The sequence below is a fragment of the Ursus arctos genome, unplaced genomic scaffold (assembly GCF_023065955.2).
Source record: "Ursus arctos isolate Adak ecotype North America unplaced genomic scaffold, UrsArc2.0 scaffold_3, whole genome shotgun sequence".
Lineage (NCBI taxonomy): Eukaryota > Metazoa > Chordata > Mammalia > Carnivora > Ursidae > Ursus > Ursus arctos.
This window is the reverse complement of record NW_026622985.1, coordinates 57,491,779-57,518,770: the sequence shown is the minus strand read 5'-3', so window position 1 is coordinate 57,518,770 and position 26,992 is coordinate 57,491,779. Positions and strand designations below refer to the sequence as shown.

General features: G+C 43.5%; 1 protein-coding gene across 2 annotated transcripts in view; it reads left to right on the top strand.

Moving 5' to 3' along the window:
* Positions 1-1,122: 1,122 nt before the first annotated feature.
* Positions 1,123-26,992, top strand: part of SCRN1 (secernin 1) — a 60,365-nt gene continuing 34,495 nt past the window's right edge. Inside the window, exons 1-2 of one of the 2 annotated variants that reach the window (XM_026508582.4) lie at positions 1,123-1,325; positions 23,404-23,563. In XM_026508582.4, the coding sequence (XP_026364367.1) occupies positions 23,405-23,563 (159 nt within the window). In that variant the 5' untranslated portion in view covers positions 1,123-1,325; position 23,404. The remainder of the gene's footprint in view (positions 1,326-23,403; positions 23,564-26,992) is intronic. The other variant, XM_057304294.1, reaches the window with a different exon arrangement.

Genomic DNA, 26,992 nt, shown 5'->3' with positions numbered 1-26,992 from the left:
TGCACATGGTTCTATCCCCTCACCTCCCTTAGTATTGGTTGGAAATCTTTCATATGAGTACATAGACATAGATATTCCCCATTTTTAAGTTTTTATAGCTGGATAGCGTTCCATTGTATTGATGTGCTGTAATATAGTTAACAGTCCTTTTTTGATGGATATTTGCGTCCAGTCTTCACTAGCCAAATAATGTAGCAATGGATGACCTTGTACTCATATCACTTCACACCTTTATCAATAAATCTGTAGGATAAATTAGAAAGGCGGAATCCTTGGATCAAAGACGATGTATTTGTTATTTGGGGACATATTGCAAAATTGTGCCCCGTGGAGATTATAAAACCTTTTTTATTTTTGTTACTCTGATAGATGGAAAATGCTACCTTGTCTATTTGATTTGCAGTTAAGTGAGCCTGAATATCTTTTCATGTGCCTGAGTGGTATTGAGTTTGTTTTCTTGTGAACTATCTCCTCGTATCCTTTGAGTTGGTCTTGTCAGTTTGTAAGAGGTAGAGTCTGTGATCTGTTAACAGACGGATGGTCATGTCCTGACCAATGACCTTGATGCCAGCATCAACACACTTGTCACCTGTCTGTGGATTTATTAACCCAGGTATGGAATCTTGGCTTTGCTATTTGCTGTGTGACCTTGGGCGAGTTTCTTAACCTCTTTGGGCTTCAATGTACCCAGCATCGGGTCTCACTTAGCAACGTGGCGCAGGACAGCACCTTTAAAACCAGGGAGTTGGCTTGCACCTGGGAGTCAACGACGAACAGGACTGGTTTTTCCGCGGGGAAATTTTGCCTAGGCACCGAGGCCGCTCGTAGGAACCCTACTGCGGAGTTCGGGAGTGCGCGGGAAGGAAGTGGGGCCTGAATCCGTAAAGCCCGAGTTCTCCCTCTCAAGAGAGCCGCAATCCCGGCCGTGACCAAGAACTAAAAATCGAGCCAAGAGGGAGCCACTTCCCGCGGCGACAGCCGCCCTCTCGGCCGCTCCCCTGCTCCCAGGCGCCCTCCCCTACCAGGCCGAGCGCGGCGCTGCAGCCCCTGCGCCCAGACGCGGCGGGTGCGGCGCGGCCCAGGGGCCCGGGTGGGGGAGGCGGGGGTGGGCCCAGCGGTCACGTGAGCCGGGCCAGCTGTTCGCAGGGGGCGGCGGGCCCGAGCGCCGGGAGTCTGGGGAGGGGGAAGCGCCCGACGGCTGCCTCCGCCACTGCAGCTGCAGCCCCCGATGTCGCCGCAGTAATCGCCGCCGCGGCAGCACCCGCACCCTCGGCGGCCGCAGCATCAGCACCGCAGAGCCGAGCCCGGAGCCCGCAGCCCCGCAGGTGAGCCGCGGCGGGCACGGCTGGGAGCGCAGGGCGTCCGCAGCCGCTTCTCCCCGAGCGTTTCGGCCGCGTCCGCCATCGCCGTCCCCTCTGCTTCGTGGCCGACCCCTGTCCCTCCGAACTGGCGGGTAGCGCTACTCCGGGCCGAAACCCGGCGGGTGGTGGCTAGGGCAGGCTGGGGTCTCTGGGGGCTCGGGGGAGAGGTGGCTTCCGCCCGGGTGGGGATGACTCGGGCTAGTAGGTTGAGGGGGCGCAGGAGAGGGACGCCCCACCCCGGGGCGCGGGCACTGCCGCCTGGTGTGAGCTTGTCTCTCCGCTCTACACCCCAACCCCATCGTTTGCCCTGACCTCCGGGTGCTTTTCCTGTGTTTCCATGTCCTGGTAGCTAAGTTGCTGCCCCGCTGGGGTGTGTGCCTGTGACCCCCCACCCTCCACCTCTCGGGCTGCTCCCGAGGTTCGCAGCTCGCTCGGTGGTGGCAGCGCTGGTGGTGGAGTGGGCCTGGCACCTTGCCGGGAGGTAGCGCACCTGCCACCAGGGTAGCGCGAACATGGCTGCCTGGTGGGGCCCGCTGTCCTTGACCTGGCTCTGCGCCCACGTCCATCCGGTTTGCGATCGCGAATCATGGCCAGGGGACTGCCCTCCCCTTAAGGGCTGTTGCTGTCGTCTATGCGGGCTGCAGGACTTGACACAACACCCCCCCCCCAACCCCCAGCCACTTTCCGGGAGGTCCTTGGGAGTGGAGGGGTGTCAGGACAGGTACGCCATGGCGCCAGGACACTTACTGGTAGAAGGCGCTCACGCGTTTCTGCTATGATTATGCACTTCAGTCCTCCGTTCGCTTGTCTGTCAGGGCGCTGATTATTTGGCGACATCACTGCTGAGGTTTGAGACTAGTGTGGTCTGCGAAACAGGGGGGATGCTTGAACTTTTAAAGAATTGACGAGAACTCGGATTTAGGGGTTTAAAATGTCCATGAAACCCAAGTGCATCTAAGGAAGCTGTCATTCGCTGTGACTCAAAACTGACTTGGTAAGGGTTTTACGTATGGGCTTTCTGGATTTGCTGTTTAATTCTGACGTGATGGTCTTGAATTACACTTGTGTCCAGCTCTCCCGGTGGGGTGTGTGTGTGTGCGCGCGCCAACTATGTTCCAAGCCTGACCAGAAGATGCCGGGGGTTGCAGAGGAAACCTATGTTAATTCAAAATGGCAGCGTGAAAAAAGTCAGGCCAGGCGGAAGCGTACAGACCACAGCTAACATCAGCCGCCCCCTGACTTAAGCCTTGGTGAGGACCTCGGCATCAGGGAAGGCTCTCCAGCTGGTCCTAAGGGGTAGGGAGTGATTCGTGCAGCAGGCTGGATTTTAGGGGGCAGCAGGGTCGTGGGGGAAGTGAAGTGGGAAGTTTGGGGAGCTGTAATTATCTTCTCTAACTTACTAAAAGCTGGTGCAAAGACCTAATTAGAATTCTCTGTGATTTTGATCTGATTTTCTCCAGGCTCCACTAAGGACGATTTATATGGCTGCTTATGTCTGTTTGATGCATAACTTCTGTTTATTTTATACCTATGAGTGGCTTTTTAAAAGAAATGAGTCTAGTGTAAACATCACCCAAGAACAGTACATAACAAATACCAGGTTCTTAGAACAAGTTTCATTGGAAGAATATATAGGTCCATGATCAAGCACCCAGGCATCAGAGAATGATAAATTCTTGAAAGGTGACTCATTTTAGGATTTTTTTTTTTTTTATCAGCCTTTCTTTCCGGTTTTATTGCTGTGCTGCCAGCCATCTTCTCATTTAGGAAGGAGGAGACGCATGAGGAGGCAAGTGTTTCAGGGATAATGGAATAGAGGAAGATTAGTGCTATGGTCAGGAATGGCGAGCTGGAAGCAGCCTGAGAGAGCACTGCTGTCAACCCCGTTTTGACAGCGCGGGAGGGAGGCTGAATCCAGCAGGGTGATTGGGCTGCACCCAAGGTCATATAGCTGGTTGGCAACTGGCAGTGAGGATCAAAATCCAGGTCTCGGAGCTGCCCAGGTTAGGGTTCCACATGTCACCTTGCACAGCTTGGGCAAAAGGGACAAACCTGTCATTATTAGGATGGCAAACAGAGCAATTCAAAAGCAAACTGTAGCATGAATTTAAAAATCAATGGGTATTTAAAGTAAGTGGCTACATCTTAGTTTCCAAATTCAAAACCATTTAACTTCTTAAGCTGTGTGCACCTCATGTCCGCATTTTCCAGTGACTAGACTGCTTCTGTATTTAAGCACCAAAAACATAACTTTAGTCGTATTCTTTAAGGTGAGAAACGCATTCTTTGATTAAAAAATGGGTGGCTTGTGTTTAGGGAGAATCATTGGGTCAATTTCTTTTACAAAGAAACCAAAGTGAGATATGTAATAGCTTTTGAGTGTGTCGAATTTTAAGCAGCACTGGATACAGAGGCTTTTTCTAGAATTTGAATTTGAATTCTCTTGGTCATATACCAGTAACCACAGATCTACTAAAGCCGAACTGGAAAGTGTGCATGGGTTAATATTTGTGCAGAAGTGGTGAGGATACAAAATATTTCTTCTGGGCATTCCATTTCTTCAGCCCATTGATCTGTAGAAGGAGGAGGTGCGTGGGTTGCAGGGAACAGGGAGAGTAATTCGCATTGGTGAAGCGGATGGGAGCTAGGTATGGGTGATTATGTGCAAGGGAGGACAGATGATGATGCCATCCATGCTGTTTAAAAAAGAATAACTTGCATTAGAGCATGAATATGAAGATTCATTCACTTAAATTCCCCTGATATACCAAAGATATTTAAAATCGCAATATTTGGAAATACTTAACCGTGTGCAATTTGTGTTTGTTGGAGAACAGTAATCCAGTTATTTTTAAAAAGCCACCCATGATCTCTTTATCCAGTAGTAATTAGTCCTTAGGAAAGTTTGGGGGCATTTTCATTGGAATGAGAGCCTAGGTCTTTGCTGTCCAATTCAGTAGCCAGTAGCCACTACCCACGTGTGGCTCTTGAGCACTTGAAATGTGGCTAGTCAAAACTGAGATGTGTAAATTACACCCCAGATTTCAAAATTTGCATGAAAAAAGAATTTAAAATACCTCATTAGTAATTTGTGTATTGATTATATATTGAAGTAATATTTTAGATCTATTCAGTTTAAATAGAATATATTATTAACAATAGTTTCACCAGCTTCTCTTTACTTTTTTTAGATGTGACTCCTAGAAAACATAAGATTACATGATGTGGTTTACATCTGTCTTTCATTACACTGTATTGGTCTAGATCATTAACGGAAAGTGGAGGTTGGTTGTGGTGTGTGGTACTGTGCACAGAACTGGGTGTGTAAGGGGAGAGACTTTTTAATAGAAGCAGGGGGGAGATAGAGTGGATGGAGAAGGACCAGCAGGAGGGAGTGCTCAGGGACCCTGGGTAGTTGGAGAGCGTGAGTATGAAGTGTGCTGGGGCTGCTGAGTTATGAGACTTCTGAGGTGGAAAAAGCAGAGTATGCAGTGATCCAGAGTTTGGAGTCAGTGGAATTGTGGTTGGCAGGGGTGGTGGTGGTGGTGGGACAGGAACCAGGGTGATGAAAAAGCAGCATGGACACAACCACACGTCATATTGGAAAGTAACTTCCAAGTCTGAGATGTCTGGTTTTACAAACATACCTAACACATCGAAATGAGATGAACACATCTCATTCAGGGTCCAAGCTCTGGTTCTGCCTCTAATTAGGTGTGTTGCCTTGAGCGGGTCCCTCATTGAGATGCTTTGCAATCTCCTTTTTTAAATGGGATGAATAAGAGCCGTCCACCGACTTGCGAGATGGTTCCCGTGGGAGGAGATACGGCATATTTTAACACAAGAGTTTATTGTCTTTCTCTGCTTGACTTATTTCACTTAGCATAATCTCCTCCAGTCCCGTCCATGTTGCTGCAAATGTTGGGTAATCATTCTTTCTGATGGCTGAGTAATATTCCATTGTATATAGGGACCATGTCTTCTTAATCCAGTCATCTGTTGAAGGGCATCTCGGCTCCTTCCACAATTTAGCTATTGTGGACAGTGCTGCTATGAACATTGGGGTGCATATGGCCCTTCTTTTCACTACGTTTGTATCTTTGGGGTAAATACCCAGTAGTGTAATTGCTGGACCATCGGGTAGCTCTATTTTTAACTTTTTAAGGGACCTCCATACTGTTTTCCAAAGTGGCTGTACCAACTTGCATTATCATATGTTTCACTCATTTATGGAACATAAGAAATAGCAGGAAGATCGGTAGGAGAAGGAAGGGAATAATGAAGGGGGGTTAAACAGAAGAGGGAATGAGCTATGAGAGACTATGGACTCTGGGAAATAAACTGAGGGCTTCAGAGGGGAGGGGGGTGGGGGAATGGGCTAGCCTGGTGATGGGTATTAAGGAGGGCACGTATTGCATGGAGCACTGGGTGTTATACGCAAACAATGAATCATGGAACACTACATCAAAAACTAAGGATGTACTGTATGGTGACTAACATAACATAATAAAAAATTATTATCAAAAAAATAAAGCAAATTATATAATTCTAAAAAAAAGAGCTTATTGGCATTTACATTACTTTATTACATACAACACTACGCACTGAGATAACTTTTACTTCTACACATGTACATATGAGGACAACAACAACAAAAAGACCAGCCTTCCTCTGATTCTACCCATATGTGTTCTAAAAATTAAAAATTTTGAGTATTAACATTTGGGGGGAGATTAGGAGTGTTGGGGGTCTGCACAGATTTCTCTCCTGCTTTCCCCATCCCAAATAGTTAATTATCCCAACAACATTTACTGTTTAATACATCCTTTCACCTTGCTTTCAAACTCAGCCTTCATCCTACACTAATTTCCGACATTATATGGATATATTTCAGTAGTGTCTGCTCTGTTGATCTGTCTATTCTTGCATCAGTACTGAACTGTTGTAATTATTGAAACTTCCTAACGTGGTTTAATACCATGCAGGGCTAGTTTTTCCTCATTAGTTTTCATTTATGAAACTTTTTGTCTTGTCCCACATCCTTTCTAATGAGCTCCAGGATCATTTTTGGTCAGATTGTAACCAAGATTGATTGCTGCCTAGTGACTCCGTGGATTACCGTAGGAAGACTGACAGCTCCATATAACATTGGCTCTTCCCAGCAAAGCACAAGCATCGCTCCCTTCAGATCTTCTCCCATGTCTCCATAAAGCCTTACAGTTTTCTTCACTGAGGGTTTGTACATCTCTCTCTAGTAAACTTATCCGAAAATGGGCAGAAGCCCTATAAAGAAAACTACAGAACTCCAATGATGGGCGTAGATGCTCACACCAGCAGAGACGCTTCCTGCCTTTGGATGGCAGGTAGAGTCGGGTGGTTAGGGCATTCTGGAGTCTGAGTTCTCTCTCTGCTACTTTCTTGTTATATGACTCTGGACAAGACTTAACCACTCTTGATCTCAATTTTCTCATCTTTAAAAAAGGGGATACTAAGGGACGCCTGGGTGGCTCAGTCGGTTAAGTGTCTGACTTCCGGCTCGGGTCATGATCTCAGGGTCCTGGGATCCAGTCCTGTGTCAGGCTCCATGCTCAGCGGGGAGTCTGCTGCTCCCTCTCTCTCTGCCCCTCTCCCTGCTCGTGTGCGTGCTCTGTCTCTCTCTCAAATAAATGAACAAAATCTTTTAAAAAGGGGGGTATAATAATACCTTTGTGATGTGGTTATTGTGAGGATTAAGTTATTTTATTATTTCTATATTATATATATTTATATGTATCTTGCTTAGCATATTACTAAGCACATAGTGAATGCTTCATACTCTTAATAATAATAGTAATATGTAAGATTGTAAGATTTTATGTGTTTTACATTATTATATGTAGTAATGTAAGATTTTGTGATTTTAATTATTTAATTACTCCTGTCAAATGACTCTGTAAAGCTAGTATCATTTTTGGATCATAGGTCCAGAGAGGCTCTGGAAACATTTTGCCAGATTTTTGAAAAGTTTAATGGAACTTGGGAAGCAAATGGATGGAAGAGCCAAGAAATGTAAAAGTTATTGGGCGTGAGGTAGGATCTGTACTTGCTTTGTCTCTGAGGTAGATCGACCACACCCCTCTAGCACTTTGTTTCTGCCCTGACCCAGGGATAGGCACATTCTTTGCCATCATTCTGTGGGTCTCTTCGACCCTCACTGTCATCCTTACCCCCAGTCTGGCCCTTAAATGGAATGGTCTTCTCAGCAACTCTTAAGGATAGTTGCAAAGCTCTTGTAATGGAAAGGATGGCTAAGATCACATGTCCCATTCCCATTGGGACAGGGGAACAACCTGCCATCCAAGAAGGCAAGAGTGGTGGAGGCGTTAATCACACCTTCCTCTAGAAGCTCCCCACATCAGCAGCCCAGTCCAGGGTGGTGGGGAGCTGAAGGGGATGGACTGTCAGGTCACTCAGTCAGGGTAACTGGGAGGGAAGGAAGCTGAGGGCCAACCAGCTTGAGCGTCACCTGAAGCAGAGAGAGGTTAATGTTCCCTTCTTCTGTTCTTAATAGTTATATATATTTAGCCTAGCTTCCCCAGTGCTTAGTATACCCCCCTAAAGTGAGCTACATATCCTTGCAAGCTCCTATAAGCATTTCCAATCTTATTTTCAGTTGGGGTGCTGTTCTCTCTCGTTTGTGCTCATGAGCACCTCTTCTAGTGATAAAGACCTTGAAAACATTGTTGTAGTTCCATTTTCTCTTGGGTGCTTTTTTTTCTCAAGGTGCTTTGGAGGTGATTAGGGGCTCAAAATACATATTGGTAGTTCATCTGACTTCTTAAAAATTCTAACTAAAATAATGTAGCGATCGGAGGCTCCTCTGAATATCTTCTTCTCCTCTCAAAGTAAAACCTTAGTGTATTTTTAAACTTGCACTTAGAAGTGCCCTAGTGACCTAAAAGAATTAAATGAAATGTCTTAAAATGTCTTTCTTAAGCACCAAAGGAATCAGATTTTTTTAATAATTAAAACCCCAACAAAGTAATATGAGCTTGCTATAAATTTAAAATGACATAACTAGATAAATTAAATTTAAAGCTTCTATCTGTGTATCCCATCCTTACTTTCACTGCCAATTCTCAGTTAGATACTAATCCATTAATCCTCAAGGTTCTTTTCTCTCTCTCTCTCCCCCCTTTTGTATATATTTATATTTACATGAATGTTTGTGCACATACATATATGTATACGTATATACATGCATATATTCATATATACAAATACAGGTTTCTTTTGATAATAAAATGGGATGCATTTTCTAACGGTAAAACACAGCAAATGGCTCTAACATTAAAGGGTATTTACAAAGTTGTTTTTAAGTCACATTTTGCTAGACGTAGTAAAGGTATCCTCTGGTTACCAGCAAGATTTAGTCTTATTAGTTAATTTCTTCTGTAGGAAATGAATAGTTAACCAACTTTTTACAGGGACAGAGAATGTTGAGAAGTGTTTCTGAAATCCCAGTTTGCAGAGTTAACAGGTACATATCAAGTCACATTAATGGGAAAAGATCAGAATAGACAATGCATTATTTAGATGGGAGAAGAAAACAGATGGTGGGAATAGGAAGGTCATAATTCAAAGCAACCTTGCCAAATTAGTGGACACAATGGCAGCAATGTCAGAAAAGAGAACAGAAGGAAATGAAAGGACCCTAGATGTGGCTTGCTTAGTAGCTTCCAGATCTTTCCCACAGAGAATGCTTTTGGCAGCTAACCACATACCTGCCTACCTCAAACACATTCTTCCTTTATCTCCATTATCATTATGTTTCAAGAACTTTGTTTTTTTAGAACAAGTCAAAGAAGCAAGCGTTGGGTGTTTCTCTATTCTGTATATGCTATATATATTATCTCATTTAATCCCCATAATAGTTCATGGTGGACATCATGGCTACACTTTATAGACGAAGAACTTAGTAAATGGAGGAGCTGTACATGGAATTGGGACCTGTCTGATCCTTTATTTTTTTTTATTTTTATTATTTTTTTATTTTTTTAATGTCTGATCCTTTCTTAAAAAGCTATAATGTAACCTTCTAGAGAGATTAATTTAACTGCACAGTCTAACCTATGTCATTAATGTGATGCAAGTCATTTTCTTTCTTTGTGTTACTATGAAAGATGCAAAATGTCTTCCAACCTGCCACGTATTGGAAGACATCTTCCTTACAATGAACTTGATCAGACTATATTTTTCTAATTTGGCAAGCTTGAGTGGAGAATTAATCTTGCTTGTACTATTTATCTACTCTTTCCTGCAATTAAAAAATTGTTACATCCATGAGAAATGGATGCCATTCAACTAATCTCTCCTCTTTCCTTCACTCTAAAATCCCTAAAAGGGCTCTTCTTTTTTCTGGCTCAATTCTCACTTTCTGTCCAAGGCAGAGGAGTCATGATAGTCGCCAGTCTTGCAGCCTGAGTTTTCTTGTGAGTGATACTATATTTTAAATACCCCAGAGTGATGGACAGACCACTGGGTGTGGTGGAGTTTTTGCAGATGGTCCTTGAATTCACATGTGTCCCAACCTTGAATGTACACAAACGAAATAATGAGCCATATATATCTGCACTACTGTTTTTCAAATAGTATAGGGTTCTCTTGCCATTTAGTACATCCAAATCCATTGGAAGTGTTACCAAAGCCAACTATAATGACTGTTACGTGGGGGTTTCCATGAAAATTTTTTGACATTTATAAGTTGGAAAATATCATATTAGAATATTTTGTATTATAGAGAAATTCTGGAGTGATTTGAAGAATACTTTTGTAAAGTGACCATTTACCACTTAACTTATTCTATGAATAAATGCAGATACAGCATTCCATTTGACTATATATAGAAAACTCTGCATTTCCGTAGTTACTAGTTTGTCCCATGAATCATTAAGTTAGACATTTTGCTTTATTCATATTTCTCGTTGTGACCATATAGTGCAAATGAAGCAGAATCAGATTTGGCCCAAAGGTAAAATGAGTGCATTTGCCAGGACCGAGTTATACGGTTCTCTCCAATTCCTGGGTTTCTGCCCTGTTGCAAGACCATATTTACTACCTGTGGCGAGACAGGATAATAGATTATTTTGATTACGACTCTTCCTTTTCTTTTTTCTTTTTAAAATATTTTCATTACAAATACTGTACTTTCCTGTGGGAAATTTGAAAATACCTAAATATATGGAGGTTAAGAAATTGTGATTCTGCAACCCAGAGACACTACTGCTCTTAAACATTTTGTTGCATTTGCTTATCTTTTTGTATCATCTATTTAGATAATATACATATTTTGAATGATACCATATTTAATTTGTGTGACCTCTTTTCATTTCACCAGGTTGATTCTGTGTATTTATATATTTTCCAGCTTTCCATGATATATATAGATAGGTAATTACATATGTTTGTTTTGTTTTGTTTTTTGATTCTTATGATCATCTAAATGGCTATATTTTGGGGGAGGCGAATGAAGCAGCAGTGGCCCATTAAATTATGAGGGGTTATGATGAAGTTGAATGGTCATTAATGGCCTGGAATTTTGGTTTTACAATTTTTATTTGTTTATTTAAAATCATGGGGGGGGCGGGCAGTGGGAGAGAATCTTCTTTTTTTTTTTTTTAAAGATTTATTTATTATTTGAGAGAGAGTGAGAGAGAGAGAGCTCGAGAACGGGGGATGTGGGGGTGGGAGGAGAGGCAGAGGGAGAAGGAGAAAGAGTATGCCCAGTGCAGAGCCTGACGTGGGGCCGGATCCCACCAGCCCGAGATCACAACCCCAGCTGAAACCAAGAGGCATCAACTGACTGCGTCACCCAGGCGCCCTGAGAGAAAGAATCTCAAGCAGATGCCACGCCCAGCGTGGAGCCCAACAGCGGGCTCCATCTGATGACCCTGAGATCGTGACCTGAACCTCAACCCAGAGTTGGACCCTTAACTGACTGAGCCACCCGGGTGCCCTGGGTTTTGCAATTTTTAAACAGACACTCTTTTCATTTCTTCTAGCTAATAACCTTTATTGCAGTACTTTTGGAATGAATAACAACTGTTTGTGATCATTTCAGTCATTAAGAAAAATGTATGCAGAGGACATTTCTTAGGCATCTTACTGATTTAGAAATACTCAGCTACTTGAAATGATATTTAACTTTTCTCTTTTTCTGGCTCAAATTCTCACTTTCTAGCCAAGGCAGAGGAGTCATGGTAGTTGCCAGTCTTGCTTCTGTCAATGAAGAACACTTTCTTAAAAAATGGCATTTTTAGGGAGTTGGATGAAACTTTACTTCTTTAAAGTAGCACAAAATGCAAAACATTGAAATGACAATTAACAATCCAAATCTTCCCGATTATCCTGTACTCTGATTTCCCTGTGTTCAAGCTGGAGACCAAGAAAGCGTAGCTTCCTACCCCTCCATTTGTCATATTAGGGAAAAGAAAACCCTGCTTTCTCAAGTTAACCAGAGATGGGTTTCACCCACCTTTATGCTCAAGGCAGAGTATTGCTGCCGATACTGTTGCTGAATTCAGCAACATTCAATTAAAATTAGATGGTTTCCTTAAAAATAAAGTTGAGAAAGAACAAGGCAGAAAGTTGATGGCCTCTGAGGCTGGTGGATGCCTTAAGGGGGTTTATTATACTGTTATGTGTGTGCTGCAAATTTCCACAAAGAGCCAGCAGAAAAAATGAATAATGCTGTGAGAAGCAAAGAGGTTAAATAACCTGCACCAACGGGCGTTGCACACCAGTCTGAACTGGCATTTGTTAGAATATGCTGCCTGTAATCTCAGCCTAGATCTACTGAACAGAATCTGCAAGGAGGGTGTGTCTGGGAATCTGCATTCTAACATACTCCCCAGATGATTTTGATGCGTGGTGGGACCATGGACCGAACCACAGCATGGGAGCACCTTGGCAAAATGAGCTTTTCCTGCTCTTTTTCTCTCATTGAAGGTAAAATATAGATATGTCCCTTTCCCTTCATTTATTCAACAAACATTTATTGAGGTCTTAATGCGTGCCGGTCTATGTACTAGGTGCCAGGAAATAAGGGCTTATGTAAGAGTTCTTGCCTTTGTGGGACTTACAGTCTGATGAGCAGGGATAAACATCTTGAAACTTGAAGGAAAGAGAGATGGCAGGGTAGTGGGAACCAGGGGCTCAGCATTTTCCCCATTGCGCTGACATACCAAGCCAAACTAAGATTCCTATCCATCGCCCTACCCCAGTAATCCTTCCTCAAAGAGGTGTCTAAGCCCCCAAAAGTTGAGTAATAACTCCAAGAAAACATTCCCTGTATTAGATCAGTCCAGTGCTGTTTCTAACCTTAAAAGAAATTTGAACATCTCATCATGTGCTGTGCTTTGTTTATTTTTTTAAAGATTTATTTTTTAATTTTAGAGGAAGAAAGAGCTAGCGAGGGTGTGTGTGATCAGGGGGAGGGGCAGAGAATCTCCAGCAGACTCTCCACTGACTTCAGAGCCCAATGCGAGGCTCAATCTCAGGACCCTGAGGTCATGACCTGAGCTGAAATCAAGATTCGGATGCTTAGCCAACTGAGCCACCCAGGAACCCCTCGTGTGCTTTGCTTTAAAAAGTTATTTATTATAGAAATTATAAGCGTATACAGTATAGGGCAGTATATTAAACCACTGTGTACCCATTACCCAACTCTAGCGATATTTATTGCATAGCCAAACTTGTCTCATCTGAACTTTCACTGTTTTGTCCCACCCTTGATTGCTTTCATTATATCATTTCACATGGAAATACTCCGGTGTGTACCTCTGAAAGATACAGGCTCTTTTTTCAGACATAACGACAATGTCAGAATATCTAAAACAAGAATTCCTTAATATCATCAAATATTCGATCAGTGTTCACATTTCCCCAATTGTCTTATAAAGTTTTTGTATTGTTTATTTAAATCAGGACCCAAATAAATTCCATTCTGTGCAGTTGGCTGGTACATCTCCTAAGTAACTTTGTCTCTTAAACTTTCTTTCCTTGCAGTTTTTGTTGTTGTCATTGAAGAAATCAGATTTGTCCCATAGTTTCTCCGAGTCTAGACCTTCCTGATTGCCTCCCTCTGGTGTCATCTGCATTCTCTGCAAATCGATGGTTTATATCTGGGGGCTCCATCACTCCAGTTTGATTCTGTATGCACATTTTGGTTACACTTTGGACCATGTGTCTGATGTGCGAGGTGTAAACCGTTGATGAGAAAAGGTGAAGGAGCCATAGTAGGGATTGGTGTAATGGTGGCAAATCATCACCAGTAAGATGGAGGAAAGTAAACATTTATTAATTGCCCACTGTACACAGCCACAGGACCTGGCGCTTTCCATATGCTCTCACGTAAATGCAAGTGCTATGCTCTGTTGTGTATGGGGGATTAGTCCCATTTTCACATGCGGAAACTCTGGTGCAGAGAGTTCATAACCTGCCTGTTTGTTGCGGTTGGCGGGTGAAGTCAGGCTACAAGCAAGGGTCTGTTTGTCTTAAAGTGCATCATTCATTCTCTTGCCTCTGTACACATGGGGCTGCAGGGCCAAGTAGGCATGGTAAATGAGTACAGCTGACCCAACACTGAAAACATAAAGAGAAAAGCAATAGCCGTAGGGTGAGGCCAGGAGGCACTGTCTTTGGCCTCAGTGTCAGGGAGTGGAGGGGAGTGTGGGGAGGAGCCCCTACTCAGCTCCAGTCTTGATGTCATGTAAGAATGGGTTCCCAGGGTTGCCAGATCTTTTGGGTTTTCAGAAGTATCTGAATTTCTATGAAGAAACTCTAGATCTAAAAATGTTAGGTGCTAATTCAGATTTTAAAAAACACTTTCTGGGACAACACCCTGGGCCAAACCAAACCAACGAGCAGCTTGCCACCCCCGTCCCACCTCATGCTGCTCAGAGGTATGTCAGCTGCAGATTGTGCTGATGACTGAGGCTGGTGACTGTCACAGGGAGATGTTGCCCCTGAAATTAGAGAAAGGGCCAAGACATCAAGGGACAATGAACCAAATCTTCAAAAGGTGACAGAGCATGTAGATATGTCAAGAAAAAGCCCATTTCTGAAATCTGAACAGATCAGACCTTGACAAAGCAACAGCCCTCCTCAGTACCTTTTCTCATCCTCATGAGGACTGAGTCCTTACCATGTCCTGTATGGTATTCTGAGCACTTTGTAAGTATTTGCAAGTTTCAGCTCATTTTCGCCTCACCACAGCCCTATCGTTATCCTGTCATGGGAAGGTGACAGTGGTCTGAGATTCGAACCTAGGTTGACTCCAAAGCCTGCTTACTTTCTTACTACCCTGTGTGGTCTTTCTTCTGTGAAATAGTTCCTCATTCAAGGCACTGAGTATTAGAAACTGCAGTTCCCTAGCTGTGGACTCCCAAAGCCTTACGCTCTGCTACCTTGAGCTTTCAACAGAACACTTAGTAGGATCTTTCTTTCTTGGAAGCAGAGCTTGATGAGCCTTTCATGAGTTTCGGTTAGCATTGACATCCGATTTCTAGTTAGATAATTCCTTTCCCAAACAGCTTATTTATCCTTTATGATCCCAAGAGTAGACCTACGAAAGAAAAACCAATTCCTAAGTGACTATCTTTTGTCTTGTTTTCACTTCAGGAATGCCAATAATTCAACGAATTTATCAATAAATAATGTAATATAAATGATGTCTCCTTGACTTTTCTGGAAGCTGGTAGTTCACAGACCCTGGAATTAAGCTTACCCAGTCCGCTTGGTAAAATTGGGAGCTTGCGGAGTAAGGCAACCTTGCTGGACATTTGGGTTTCATTTTTGTGAGCAAGTCAAAGCACTTTGTCAGAATTCCTTGCGAGACAGTTAATAAGCCTCTAGCTTATAGAGATAGTCATTTTCCTCCTCTCAGGCAATTATAGCTTTCTTATTTCTGGGTAAGGTCACTGATGAGGGACAGACACTCTGGAGCTTCATTGAGATGAAAGGGCAGGGCAGTCTGGCAGGCAGGCGAAGAAAACCCCAGCTCGGCTCGGCTGGGGCGCAGAGCATTCATGTCCTTCAATAACAACTCACTGGACTTGAGGACAAAGACCTTTTCTCGCTTGCGGCTTCCTCCCTCCTTGTCTAGACATTCTGTGAGTGGTCTCCTAGTTACAGGGGTACAGTGCTCCAGCCCCGCACGTCTGCACCCCGCCCGCGGTCACCAGCCAGAGCGTGAGGATGCGGCCTCTGTGCAGGGCACCCCAGGGACGCGTGAGCATCTTGCTCCCACGAGGAGCCCTGACTCCTGAAAGAAGCTGGATGAAGAGGACAGTGGTGGTTAGAAACAGCTTAGGGGGACGTCACCGCAGCGGACAGCACCATCTCTAAAGCGGCGGGGTTGCGATTCCGCCGCCTCTAGCCGTAGGTGGCTATTTAATTAAAAAATTTTTTAAGTGTGGTGAAATTCACATAACATAAATTTATCATCTTAACGACAGTTTTTAAGTGCACGGTTTAGTCGTGTTAAGTATATTCACATTGTTGTGCAATCGACCTCCAGAACTTTTCTGGCTTGCAAAGCTGAAACTCTGTCCCTGTTAAACAACGCCCCACTCCCCCCTCCCCCCAGCCCCTGGCAACCACCTTTCTACTTTCTGTCTCTATGAATGTGACTACTCCAGGAGCCTCATGTAAGTGAGATTGTACGGTATTTGTTTTTGTGTGGTTGGCTTATTTCACTTAGTATAATGTTGATGCTTTAATTTTAAATTAATTAAAAATTCAGCCCCTGATGTGCACTAGCCATCTGTGAAGTACTCAGTAGCCCCATCTGGCTAGTGGCCACTGTTTCGGACAGCACAGACCCAGAACGCTGCCATTCTCGCAGAAATTTCTCTCGGACAGGGCTCATCGAAAGGAAGCCAGGAGGCTTATACAGAGACGTGGCTGGAGGAGGGGGCTGGGAGAAGGAAAGTGCCAGTTGTTTTTTTTTCTCACCATTCCAGCTGGTGAATAATCTGACTCCTTTTCTCCACCAAAGCAACAATGCCGGCATCAAAACATCAATCCTGATGTTTTAATAATTGCCACTTGCATCCTTCTCCCAACGTCCAGTCTTCCAGCAGCACTGAACGTGAAAAATAATCCAGTTTGAGAAAATATACAGTACAGGTTACAGATAAATGTACTTTAAAATATTCTTAGCAAGTACATCTTAGGAAATGCCTGTCAGTTTAACCATCTATGGGAGTTGAATTGGAGTGTTTCATTAATGGGAACTATTAGTTTATCGCTAACTTGGCAAGAATCCTAATTGGTATTTATCACAAAGAAGCCTTATTCAGTAGACCTTCCCTTTAAGCTGTTGCTTTTAAAGATTTTTGCTTGAGACCCACAGTAAGAGGGATGCTGTATCTCAACCCGGTGCATGCACACACTTACATGTTTATATGTATAAACCTGAACTTAACGTTTCTTGTAACAACACTTAACCTTATTAAGTGTGATGCATATATTCTTTTACCAAAAAAAAAAAAAATGATTGCCTCTTAAAAAAAAAAAACAAACAAACACTGATCCTGTTCACTGAATTGATTTCGTAACCCTCAGAAGGGCCACAACATGCAGTTTGGAAAACACAGCTTTAAATACACCTAGGTTCCATTTCAGGCCTGGAGTGTCATGCCTGCTCCCCATCCCCTCCTCGGGTCCCCATCACTCAGAAAATGGCTTACGAATTGCATCGCAAGACAAGCAAGTTTTTTTTTAGGGTTTAAAAAATTTATTTATTTATTTATTTCAGATAGAGAGAGACAGTGCAAGAGAGAACACGAGAGCAGGGGGCGCAGCAGAGGGAGCGGGAGAAGCAGGCTTCCCGCTGAGCTGGGGCCCAGGACCCCGGGATATGACCTGAGCCACCCAGGCACCCCCCAAAAAGCAAGTGTTTTAAAAAGCCATTCATCATAGCTTTACTTCTGAGCGAGTTCTGTCTACTCATTTTAATGCTGGTTCCAATAGAGAGTATCATGATAGAAAATCCATTATCAAATGGTCATACTGTGTTTTCCAAAGCCGAATATAAACAACGAACACTTTTTCATACAGTAAGTTTCTGTATTAGCATATGCAATTGGGAGCTCATTGAATTTTAGCTTACTTTTCTCTGTAGAGGAGAATATCACATCATAATACTATATAAAGTTACTGAGGGAAAAGGAGAAAAAAAGTCTTAGTTTCTTGTGTCATACAAGAACAATTTCATAGCTTATAAAAACCATAAACACAGATTTCAAAATGCATGCTTTGTACAGTACGTAGATGAGTCAGCCTGTCCGATTTTTTTTTCTTTTGTAGCGTAACTATCTGGTATGTTAACTAGTATTTTGACAGATAATAGGAACAAAATGGCATTTCCCTGAATCACTTTCAGGAGCATTTCTTCTCAGGGTCAGTGGAAGATTGACTTCCTGAGGGCCTGTTTTTCTTTTCACCTTAACCGAGGGCACGGCCCGGGGAGAGGCCTGCCCACCATTCGTGTGTGTAATAGTAATGAACGTTTGTGTACTCCTCGAGCAGCTCCGAAGTAGACAGGCTGTAGAAAAAAGTAGAAGAAAGTATCAGAGAATAACTGCAATAATGCTGAATAAAAAAATCTCATCCTTGGGGGATGAGGGATGGACAGAACGGCTGAAGGTGGCCAAAAGGCACAAACTTCCAGTTACAAAGTGAAGAAGTCCTGGGGATGTCAGCTACAGCATGGCGACGATAGTTAATAATACTGTATTGCATATTTGAAACTTGCTAAGGGAGTCGATCTTGAAAGTTCTCATCACAAGCAAAAACATTCTGTAACTATGTGTGGTGACAGATGTGAACTAGACTTATCATTTTGCCGTGTATCCAAATCCTGGATCATTATGTCGTGCACCTGAAGCTAATAGCATGTATGTCGATTATACCTCAATAACAAGTGTCATCCTAACTAGAACTCGTAAGAACTTACCAGTTTTGAAACTTCGGATGTATTAGGACATGGAAGTAGAGCCAAAGTGTTTTCTTTAAAATACAATTCCAGGGGCCTGGCTGCCTCAGTTGGTTGAGTGTCTGACTCTCGATTTTGGCTCAGGTCATGATCTCATGGTCCTAGGATCGAGTCCTGAGTTGGGCTCCGCTCTCAGCAGGGAGTCTGCTTGAGATTCTCTTTCTCCCTCTCCCTCTGCCCCTCCCTGCCTCTCTCTCTGTCAAATAAATAAATAAATCTTTAAAAAATAATAAAATAAAATTCCCAAATTGGTACTATCCACTGGGTTTATTTTTTAAAAATCATTTTTGTGTTTATGTAAGTATAAATACTTGTAGGGAAATTGGAAATTGAAGGAAAATATGAAAAACATTAGAATTCAGTGGTCAGGCTACCACTATTAATATTTTGGGCACATTTCCTTGTAGTCTTTTCTATGTGTATTTTTACATAATTAAAGTAATTCATTTTGGATCTCCCTTCCTAGCCATTTCTCCATGCAATTAAAAATTCTTTGCAAATATTTTTAATGGTTTTATAGTATTGATGTAGCACGAATTTTTAAGCTGTTACTCTGATGCTGGACAATTAAGTTTTGGTTTTCCACCTGTATAAATACCGCTGTGATGAACATTTTTGTGCATGAAACTTGTCCGTGTTCCTGATCATTCCTTGGGGTACATACATAGAATTAGAATTACTTGATGACCCTTTCATTTACATCTAATGAGCTGTCTCTTCTCTATCACAGCCAACTTCTTTGTAAAGTTGTCTATGTGCACCGGCTCCACTTCCTACCTAACACTTGACTTAAAAGCCTTCGGTGGCCTGGACATCCATGTCTGTCACGGGATAGACACTAAAATCCTTGCCGTGGTCTGCAAGGCTTAACGTGGACCGACCTGTCTGCCTGCTTCTCCAGCCTCTTCCCCATTCTCTCTGGCCTCAGCTGCACTGGCTTTTTGATTTATTGGCTCCTTGCTCTTCTCCAGCCACAGGACCTTCAAAGCTTCGTATCATATCTCCGAAACAGTCTCCCTCCCCCGGCCGTTTCTTCTTTACGCAGGAGGAGGTGAGATGTCACGCAGAGGAGGTGGGTGGAGGTTTGAAGAGAAGTGAAGGTCTCAAAAGTTCATTTAGGAGGCGAAGAGTGGAATTGACGGGAGAGGTGCCCACAAGATTTCCAGGCAGCAACGGGGAGCATGCTCATGGTATATTCAGAGTTAGGAATATGAGACTCGCCTCGAGAGAAATGGAATTGGTGTCCAGGGCTATGATTTCCTTTAGCTTCTGGAGGAAAGAGCTTACTGGTGAGTTAGTAGCTACTTCCTAACGTTTGTTTTCGGTCTTCTGAAGTGTACTACCACCTCTTTGCTAATTCAGTTTATATAGATGGCAGCATGTTTTATCTTTAGAATATGTGCCGGGCTTCACGAAGGAACACTTCGGGGATTACTGGAAAGCTTCACGTGAAAATCTTCATTTCTGGGTTTAGTGGAAAGTTGTAATGCTGTTCTGTCCAATAGCATTCCTGCTACCTGTGTGGCTACTTAAACTTAAACGAATTAAAGTTTGTAACAAAAATTTAGTTCCTTAATTACAACAACTGTACTTTAATAGCTGCATGAGGCTAATGGCCACCGTATCAGACAGTGGAGATAGAACATTTCCATTAATGTAGAAGCTTCTTTGGGACAGCACTGATCTAGAGAGTAGAAAAGGATCCAGCGAAGACATCTCTGAGGCCGGTCAGCGTCTAGAATGGTGGTCCAGGAAAAATAAATGGACAGTTATCCTTGGCTAGTTTGCTACTGGATGTGTTACACAGTTTGCTGGTTCGTTTAGCATTTAAAACATAGACATTAACATTCTGCTCCCTTCTGGTAGTTCCAGTCTTTCACAAGATGCAGTGGAAAAGCCCGCCTGTCCGGGCCCACGTACTGCTGGGCTTCTATTGCCTGCATCCAGATCATGACCACGTGATTCATACGACTCTCTAACCAAGCAGATGTCCTGGCTGAAGAATAGAATAGGTGCTTGTCAAAAACCCTGCGGGTTTTATTTATTTTCTACCGATACATCTCATAAATGCAAGACCAGTGGATTAGCTACTATTTTTAAGGGCCAAATAAAGTAAGGTTCTGCTCATAGATGAAACACCAGCACTTTTGAAATGACCCGACGATGGAGAAGGAAGGGAAGTCCTACCACACATGGGAGGCAGGCAAACACAGGTGAATGTGCCCTTTCTCCACCTTACCACCTGGATTTTCACTTCATCTGGCTCAGCCAGCAATTCTCCCCAACTTCAAATTATAGGAACTTGCTATTAATGCATTTAATATTATAATTATTCTAGGTATTTCTTACACATACAAAGTCTTGGTTGATGGCTTTCTACCCCTCAAGTCTGAAGATAATGCCATTTTTGTGGAAATAGGAAAGGATTACGGGAGAAGGAACTGGAGTTTCTTTATCTTCCTGCCTTTTCTTTCTCACAAAGGAGGGGGGCGATTTTTCTGAGCTAAGGGGGAATGATTTTCAGAGCTATGGGCTCCCCCGCTTCTCAGTACCCTGGTTGGGGCCCACCCTGCATGATGCAGGACAGGACTCTGCCGGCCCAGAGTGTTCGGGTACAGACTTACGTGAAGCAACCAGGACGCAGACATAGCAATAGGGTCCCTCACAAAGATGGTTCCAAACTCAGAGTGTTGCTGACTGTGTGATTTGATAACTGCTCCAGTTATGAGTGAGGTGGTTTTGGTTGGCTTGCCCTATAGAAATGTTGAGATGCTGCTCTGTTTGAATAGTCAAAACCCAAATAAAATATCTTATACTCATGTAGCCTCCACAGTTTGCAAAATCTGTTCTCAAGCATCATGTCGTCTGATACTGATGATAAACTGATGGGCTGGAGCCAAACATTTGCAGAAGAGAAAACCTAGGCCCAGAGAGGTGAAGTGACTTGCTCAAGGTCACGCAGTAGTCGGTGGTACAGCTGAGTTTTGAATCCCGGTGGCTTTGCTGAGAACATTGGTTTCCTTCTCACTTGTATTTTGGGTTTATAAAACACATCCAAGTCGGATAATTGATGACATAAATACGATAGTTGGTCTAATAGATAATGTTCGTTGAGTCCCCGTAATAGGGGGTTGGGAAAGGGGCTGCTGTAGTTGGGTTTCCTGGGTTTCCCTGCCCTCAGGGATCTTTATTTGAAACATTTGAAGCAGTACATTTACAAGCAACAAATGTGCATCATCCTAGAACAAACTGGATGCTTTAGTGCATACGGGTGCTGAGAAGATGACAGAGTCCTTTATAGAAGGTGTCCTGAAAGAAAGGGATTTTGAATCAGATCCTGAAGGGTATGGACAGACTAAAGGGAGGACATTCTAGCCAGGTACAGAGGCATGGTTGGCTTCAGTTTTAAGAAAGAAGAAAAAAGCACTTGTTTATTTATTTATTTTTGAAAATCTACCCTGCAAAGACCTTGCGTACAGCTGGGTTTACAGTGGTGTACAAAAGAGACATGCCCCCCCCCCACCGCCTTCATATTGCTTAGATTTTGGGGGGAAAGACCAAGTATTGATTGTTGGTAATAAAATCATTACACAAATATTTCAGATTGAGATTTGCTATCAAGGAAAAAGGTGGGATTCAATGAGAGCATAAAGCATAGTGACGTAAATTCCACTGATGTTTGAGCTGGTATGAGAGGGAGTAGAAGTTAACTAGGAAAAATGGTTTTGGTATAGGGAACAAAGAGAGGAGTGCTCAGAGAGAGGAGTGAAGCATGTGCAAAGGCCCTGGGAGGATCAGAGGGGCTGGAAAAAGGCCCGTGTGCTGGAGTCGAGAGTGTGGAATGGTGAGTGGCAGGAGGTGAGGCTGGGGAGGAGGTACGAGCTTGATCAGATTTTAGTCTTTATTTTAAGAACCATGGGAAACCTCTGAAGGATTTTAAGCAGAGAGACAAGACTGACATGATCAAATCTTTTCAAAAGCTCACGTTGGCTGCCATGTGCCAGTGTTTTGGAGGGGGGATAATGGTGGTTATGCAGTAACCCCCAGGAGACTACCATGGGAATCCAGGCTAGACGTGGCGGCTTGGTGCAGAGTGGTGGTAGCAGAGATGGGGAGAAGTGGAGTTTCCAAAACGGATTTAGATCAACTCTACAGGTGGAATTTGGTTGTATGTTGGATATGGATGATAAGGATAGTTTTTGAGTTCTGGATGTTGGGGGAAGAAGATGAAATCAACTTTGGGTATCAGGAAGGCATTTGGGTCTGTGGGCTGGAGCTCAAGGAGAGAACTGAGCTGGGATTGACTGTATAGGTCACGGGCACACAAGTGACCCATGGGCATGGATGTGCTTTCCCAGAGAGAAAGGAGCATGAAATGAGGAAAGAGGAGTAAAGCAGTGTGGAAGCTCAGTGCCCAGGTCGGAGGTAACGAGCCAGCCCAGGAGCACTGGAGAGGTTGGAGGAAAACCAAGAGATCCCTGAGCGTCTTGTCATTGAGGTGGAGTAAAAGTATATAAAATAGGGGGAGTAGCTTTCACTTTCTCTCTATACCCATTTCCCCATCACCACCCCAAAATCCATTAGGTGGAAGCCACACAACTCTAGACCCAAGACACTTGCACGGGGCACTGTTACAAGTGTATTTATTTATTTTTCTACTCCTGTGACAGATTGCAGTCTGTTTGTGTTTCCTGCCGGAAACAATAACCTCTTTTCCTTTCTCTTACGTCATTGCGCTTTTGGCTGCCCCTGACTGCAGTTTGTTGCAAATCTGAGCTCGTTCAGTCCCGTGGAGTACTAAACACTATCTGGTCCCGATGGCTGTGTAATTCTGCTCTGGGTGCCCAACTTCATGTGCCAGCTGGGATCTCTTAATGAGCTAGCCTCACACGGTTCGAGACGAAAGCTATTTTCGCTGCTGTAGCGTGTTTGAAGAACTCACTATTGGAATGTTCCACGTCACGGCCGCTCCCAGGCCATCTCTGGCATTCTCTCTCTTTGCAGGATGGCTGTCGCTCCTCCAAGTTACTGTTTTGTGGCCTTCCCACCACGTGCTAAGGACGGCCTGGTGGTGTTTGGGAAAAATTCAGCTCGGCCCAGGGATGAAGTACAGGAGATTATGTATTTCTCGGCTGCTGATCATGAACCCGAGAGCAAGGTTGAGGTAAGTCCCACGTTACAGTCTCTCATTGGCACTCATTCCCTTCCTCCGGCTTGGCCCAGCGTGCCTTTCCTTAAGTCGGCTCACTGGTCAGAACTGGCACGTCGGTTCTGTTGATGCTGTTCCCACACGGGTTTGCTTGTAGCCTGGAAAACAGGATCACATGGGGAATAATGCCACATTCATGGCTATGGCCCTTGTTTTACAATTAAGTAAAGTATTTACATGGTTCCGAAGTCAGAGTACAAAATGACACGTATGCATAGAAGTCTGGAATCTGTTTTTATCTCATTTACTCCACTTACTTTTTCTCCTGTAGATGTTCCATGTTTTGGAAGTCTTTTTGGTTTGTCCTTCCATTTAAAGAATTACCTATGTATGTAAGAAACTACACACACACACTTATTTATCCCATTTCCTTTTCTTTCTTAGACGAATGGTAGCATGCCATATACACGTATGTCCACTTTGCTTTTTTCAGCGTAAATCATATCTTAGAGATCACGCTGTATAGTGAATAGAGGTAACGTTCTTCTTTCTCATCAGGAGCTATAGAGTGGCCCTTTCTATGGACGTATCACGGTTTAAGCAGTCCCATGTTGCTGGACGTTTCGGTTGTTTTCCAGTCTTGTTACTACAAGTATTTTGTCGTATTTTGAAGGGAATGATAAGCCTGGGGTATCTGTCACACTATCTGGCCCTGGTTTATGTATTGTATCATGTTAAAAAATTATCCATCAATTCCTGTTTCGAGTGCTGAAAAAGCAGTTTTTGTCAGTCCTTCTTTGGGATAGGTACCCAAAAAGGGATTGTTGGATCACAGAGTAAATAAGTGTGTAATTTTTTTGGGTATTATCTTATTTCCTCACACAGGTGGTGTACTTTTGCATTTCTGCCAGCAATCGAACAATGCCTGTTTCTCCATATTCCCAGAGTGTGCTGTCGAACTTTCGCGATGGCTATTTTATGTCAGTTTTACAGTCTGCTGTTTTACTAAATTCTTTTATTGGTTGTGTCAGCTTTTATCATTGATCCTCTTGGGTTTTCCAGGTTTACTGTTATCAACACCTGCAAACAGAGATAGTCTGATTGTTCTTACATCTCTGTTTTCTTGTCTGATTGGCCGATAGCTTGGATTCAGTGTTAATAGTTACGGATGATAGTGATGTTATCTTTGTCTTTGTTCCTGACCTGAGTGGGGCAGCCCCTAGTGATTCTCCAGTCACTCAGATATTGGCTTTACGATTGAGATTCATGTAGTTTTATCATGTTAAAAAATATACATCAGTTTTTATTTTTAGTGGTTAAAAGAAACCCCTCAGGAATAGGTGTTAAATTTTGTTAGAAGTTTTTTTTTTTTCCTTTTTTTCCCCCAGCGATATAGAGAAACTCACTTGATTTTTTTTCTTTCAAATTATCTGATAAATTGAACCATCTTTGCATTCATGGAATAAACTTCATGGTTATGGTGTTTGTGTGTGTGTGTGTGTGTGTGTGTGTTTAAATGGTAGTTGTTAAAGGATGGAGAATGTAGAGAAAAAAATTGGGGGCGGGTGAATTAACAAGCTCTTTCCATTGACATAAACCTCAACTCTTTGGTGTTCTATGCATTCTAATATAAACTGATTGTTTTTCTGGTAATTTTGCTAGGTTTTAAAAGGGTATTCATCAATGTGTGTTTTCTTTTTTTCTTTTAAAGATTTTATTTATTTATTTGACACAGAGAGAAAGCGAGAGAGCACACAAGCAGGGGGACAGCAGAGGGGGAGAGAGAAGCAGGATCTCCACTGAGCAGGGAGCCCGACACAGGGCTCGATCCCAGGACCCTGGGATCATGACCTGAGGCGAAGGCAGACGCTTAACCAACTGAGCCACCCAGGCACCCCAGTGTGTTTTATTTTCTTATCTGAATCTTTATCTGTTTCAATTCTTTAAAAGCAACTAAGCAGCACCAACGAGCAACAGAATTCTGTAAGGAACTGCCGACCTTAGGTGGATTGAGCAGAGGCGGGGACGCGGCCAGGCAGCGCGGAGCGTGACTTTGCCTGTGGATTGTATGCGGTTGGGGCAGTGACAGCCTGTTTCCCACAGGACTTTCACCAGAACCACTCACCTCTCGTGTTGCACCACTAACTGGGTCCGAGCCCCTCAACCTCAGCATTTTTCTTTTGCATCGGCAGAGAAGAGTGCTAGGTTCCCTGGTGATCATGCCAGGCTTTAAATGGGTATTCATTAATGTGTGAATGTCCGTGTTGTTGGGGTCTGAATGTTTCTCTCTTCCGGGAGCCGAGTGCACTGGGCAGAGATGAAGTTTGCAGGTTTGAGTTGTTTCGACTTCCCCTGTCTGTCTTCCCTCAGTGTTCCTTTTTCTCAAAGAGTCATACCGACTGAAACAATACTTTGATTTTCATGTGGGCAGATTTAATTTCCCAAAGATAGCTGCACCAACTCCCATCCTACATGCACTTCTTACATGTGATGAACACTCCTCCGTGGAGAGGTGAAGGTTATGCCCGCACCCCTTCCATGAATCTTGGTGAGGGCTTGTGTTTGCTCTGACCAGCGTAGCCTGGTGGAAGTGATGCCACGTGACCTCCAGGGCTGGGTCATAAAAGAATTCGGCATGGAGTCTCTCACTCTCGGGGTCTGGCCCTAAGCATCCAGGCAGTATATGCTGGAAGGAACCCAAACCAGCCCACAAATGAGGAACACAGGGAGGGGCCCACATGGAGAGGAACCGAAGTCCCTCAGCCAACAACCAGCATCAACCCACAGCCAACTGCCAGATGTGTGAGTGAATGGCCCTTCAGACGATTCCAGACCTCAGACACTGAGGAGGGGAGACGTGCCAGCTCTGTGGCGCCCTGTCCAAACTCCTGACCCATCGAATTCATGAGCATAATACATGGTTGTTTTACACTGCTAAATTTTGGGGTCACTTCTTAGTAGCCGTAGTAACCACAGCATCACACAAAAGCCATTTATAAATATGTCTGAAATAGATATTTTAGAAAAATTTGTTTTCTTTTGGGAGGGATAGGCTAAATAACTCAGTATTTAAAGTTCACAGATACAATCAGGTTGGAAAATAAGACTACATTTCTTTCACTTGTTAACCCACGGTATATTATCACTCACCTACACTGGAGGTTCAATGACGTCCCCTTGCATAAATAAGAGCAGTTTGATACATACCAGAATTCGTTTCCAAGGAAACCTGACCTCCTTTCTGAGTTGTCTCCCTGTGTTTGGAGCTGCCTCTGTACATTTCCACATCCATATTCTGCAGGTAATAAAATAATATCACAGGTCAAAATTCGTTTCCTGCATTTTATCTGCTCCTTTCCCTCTTGTCAGCGCCGCTGTCTGCCACATAGTTTAATCTAGAAACCAGAGGGAAACTTTGGCCCTCATTTTCCCATGCATCCCTGG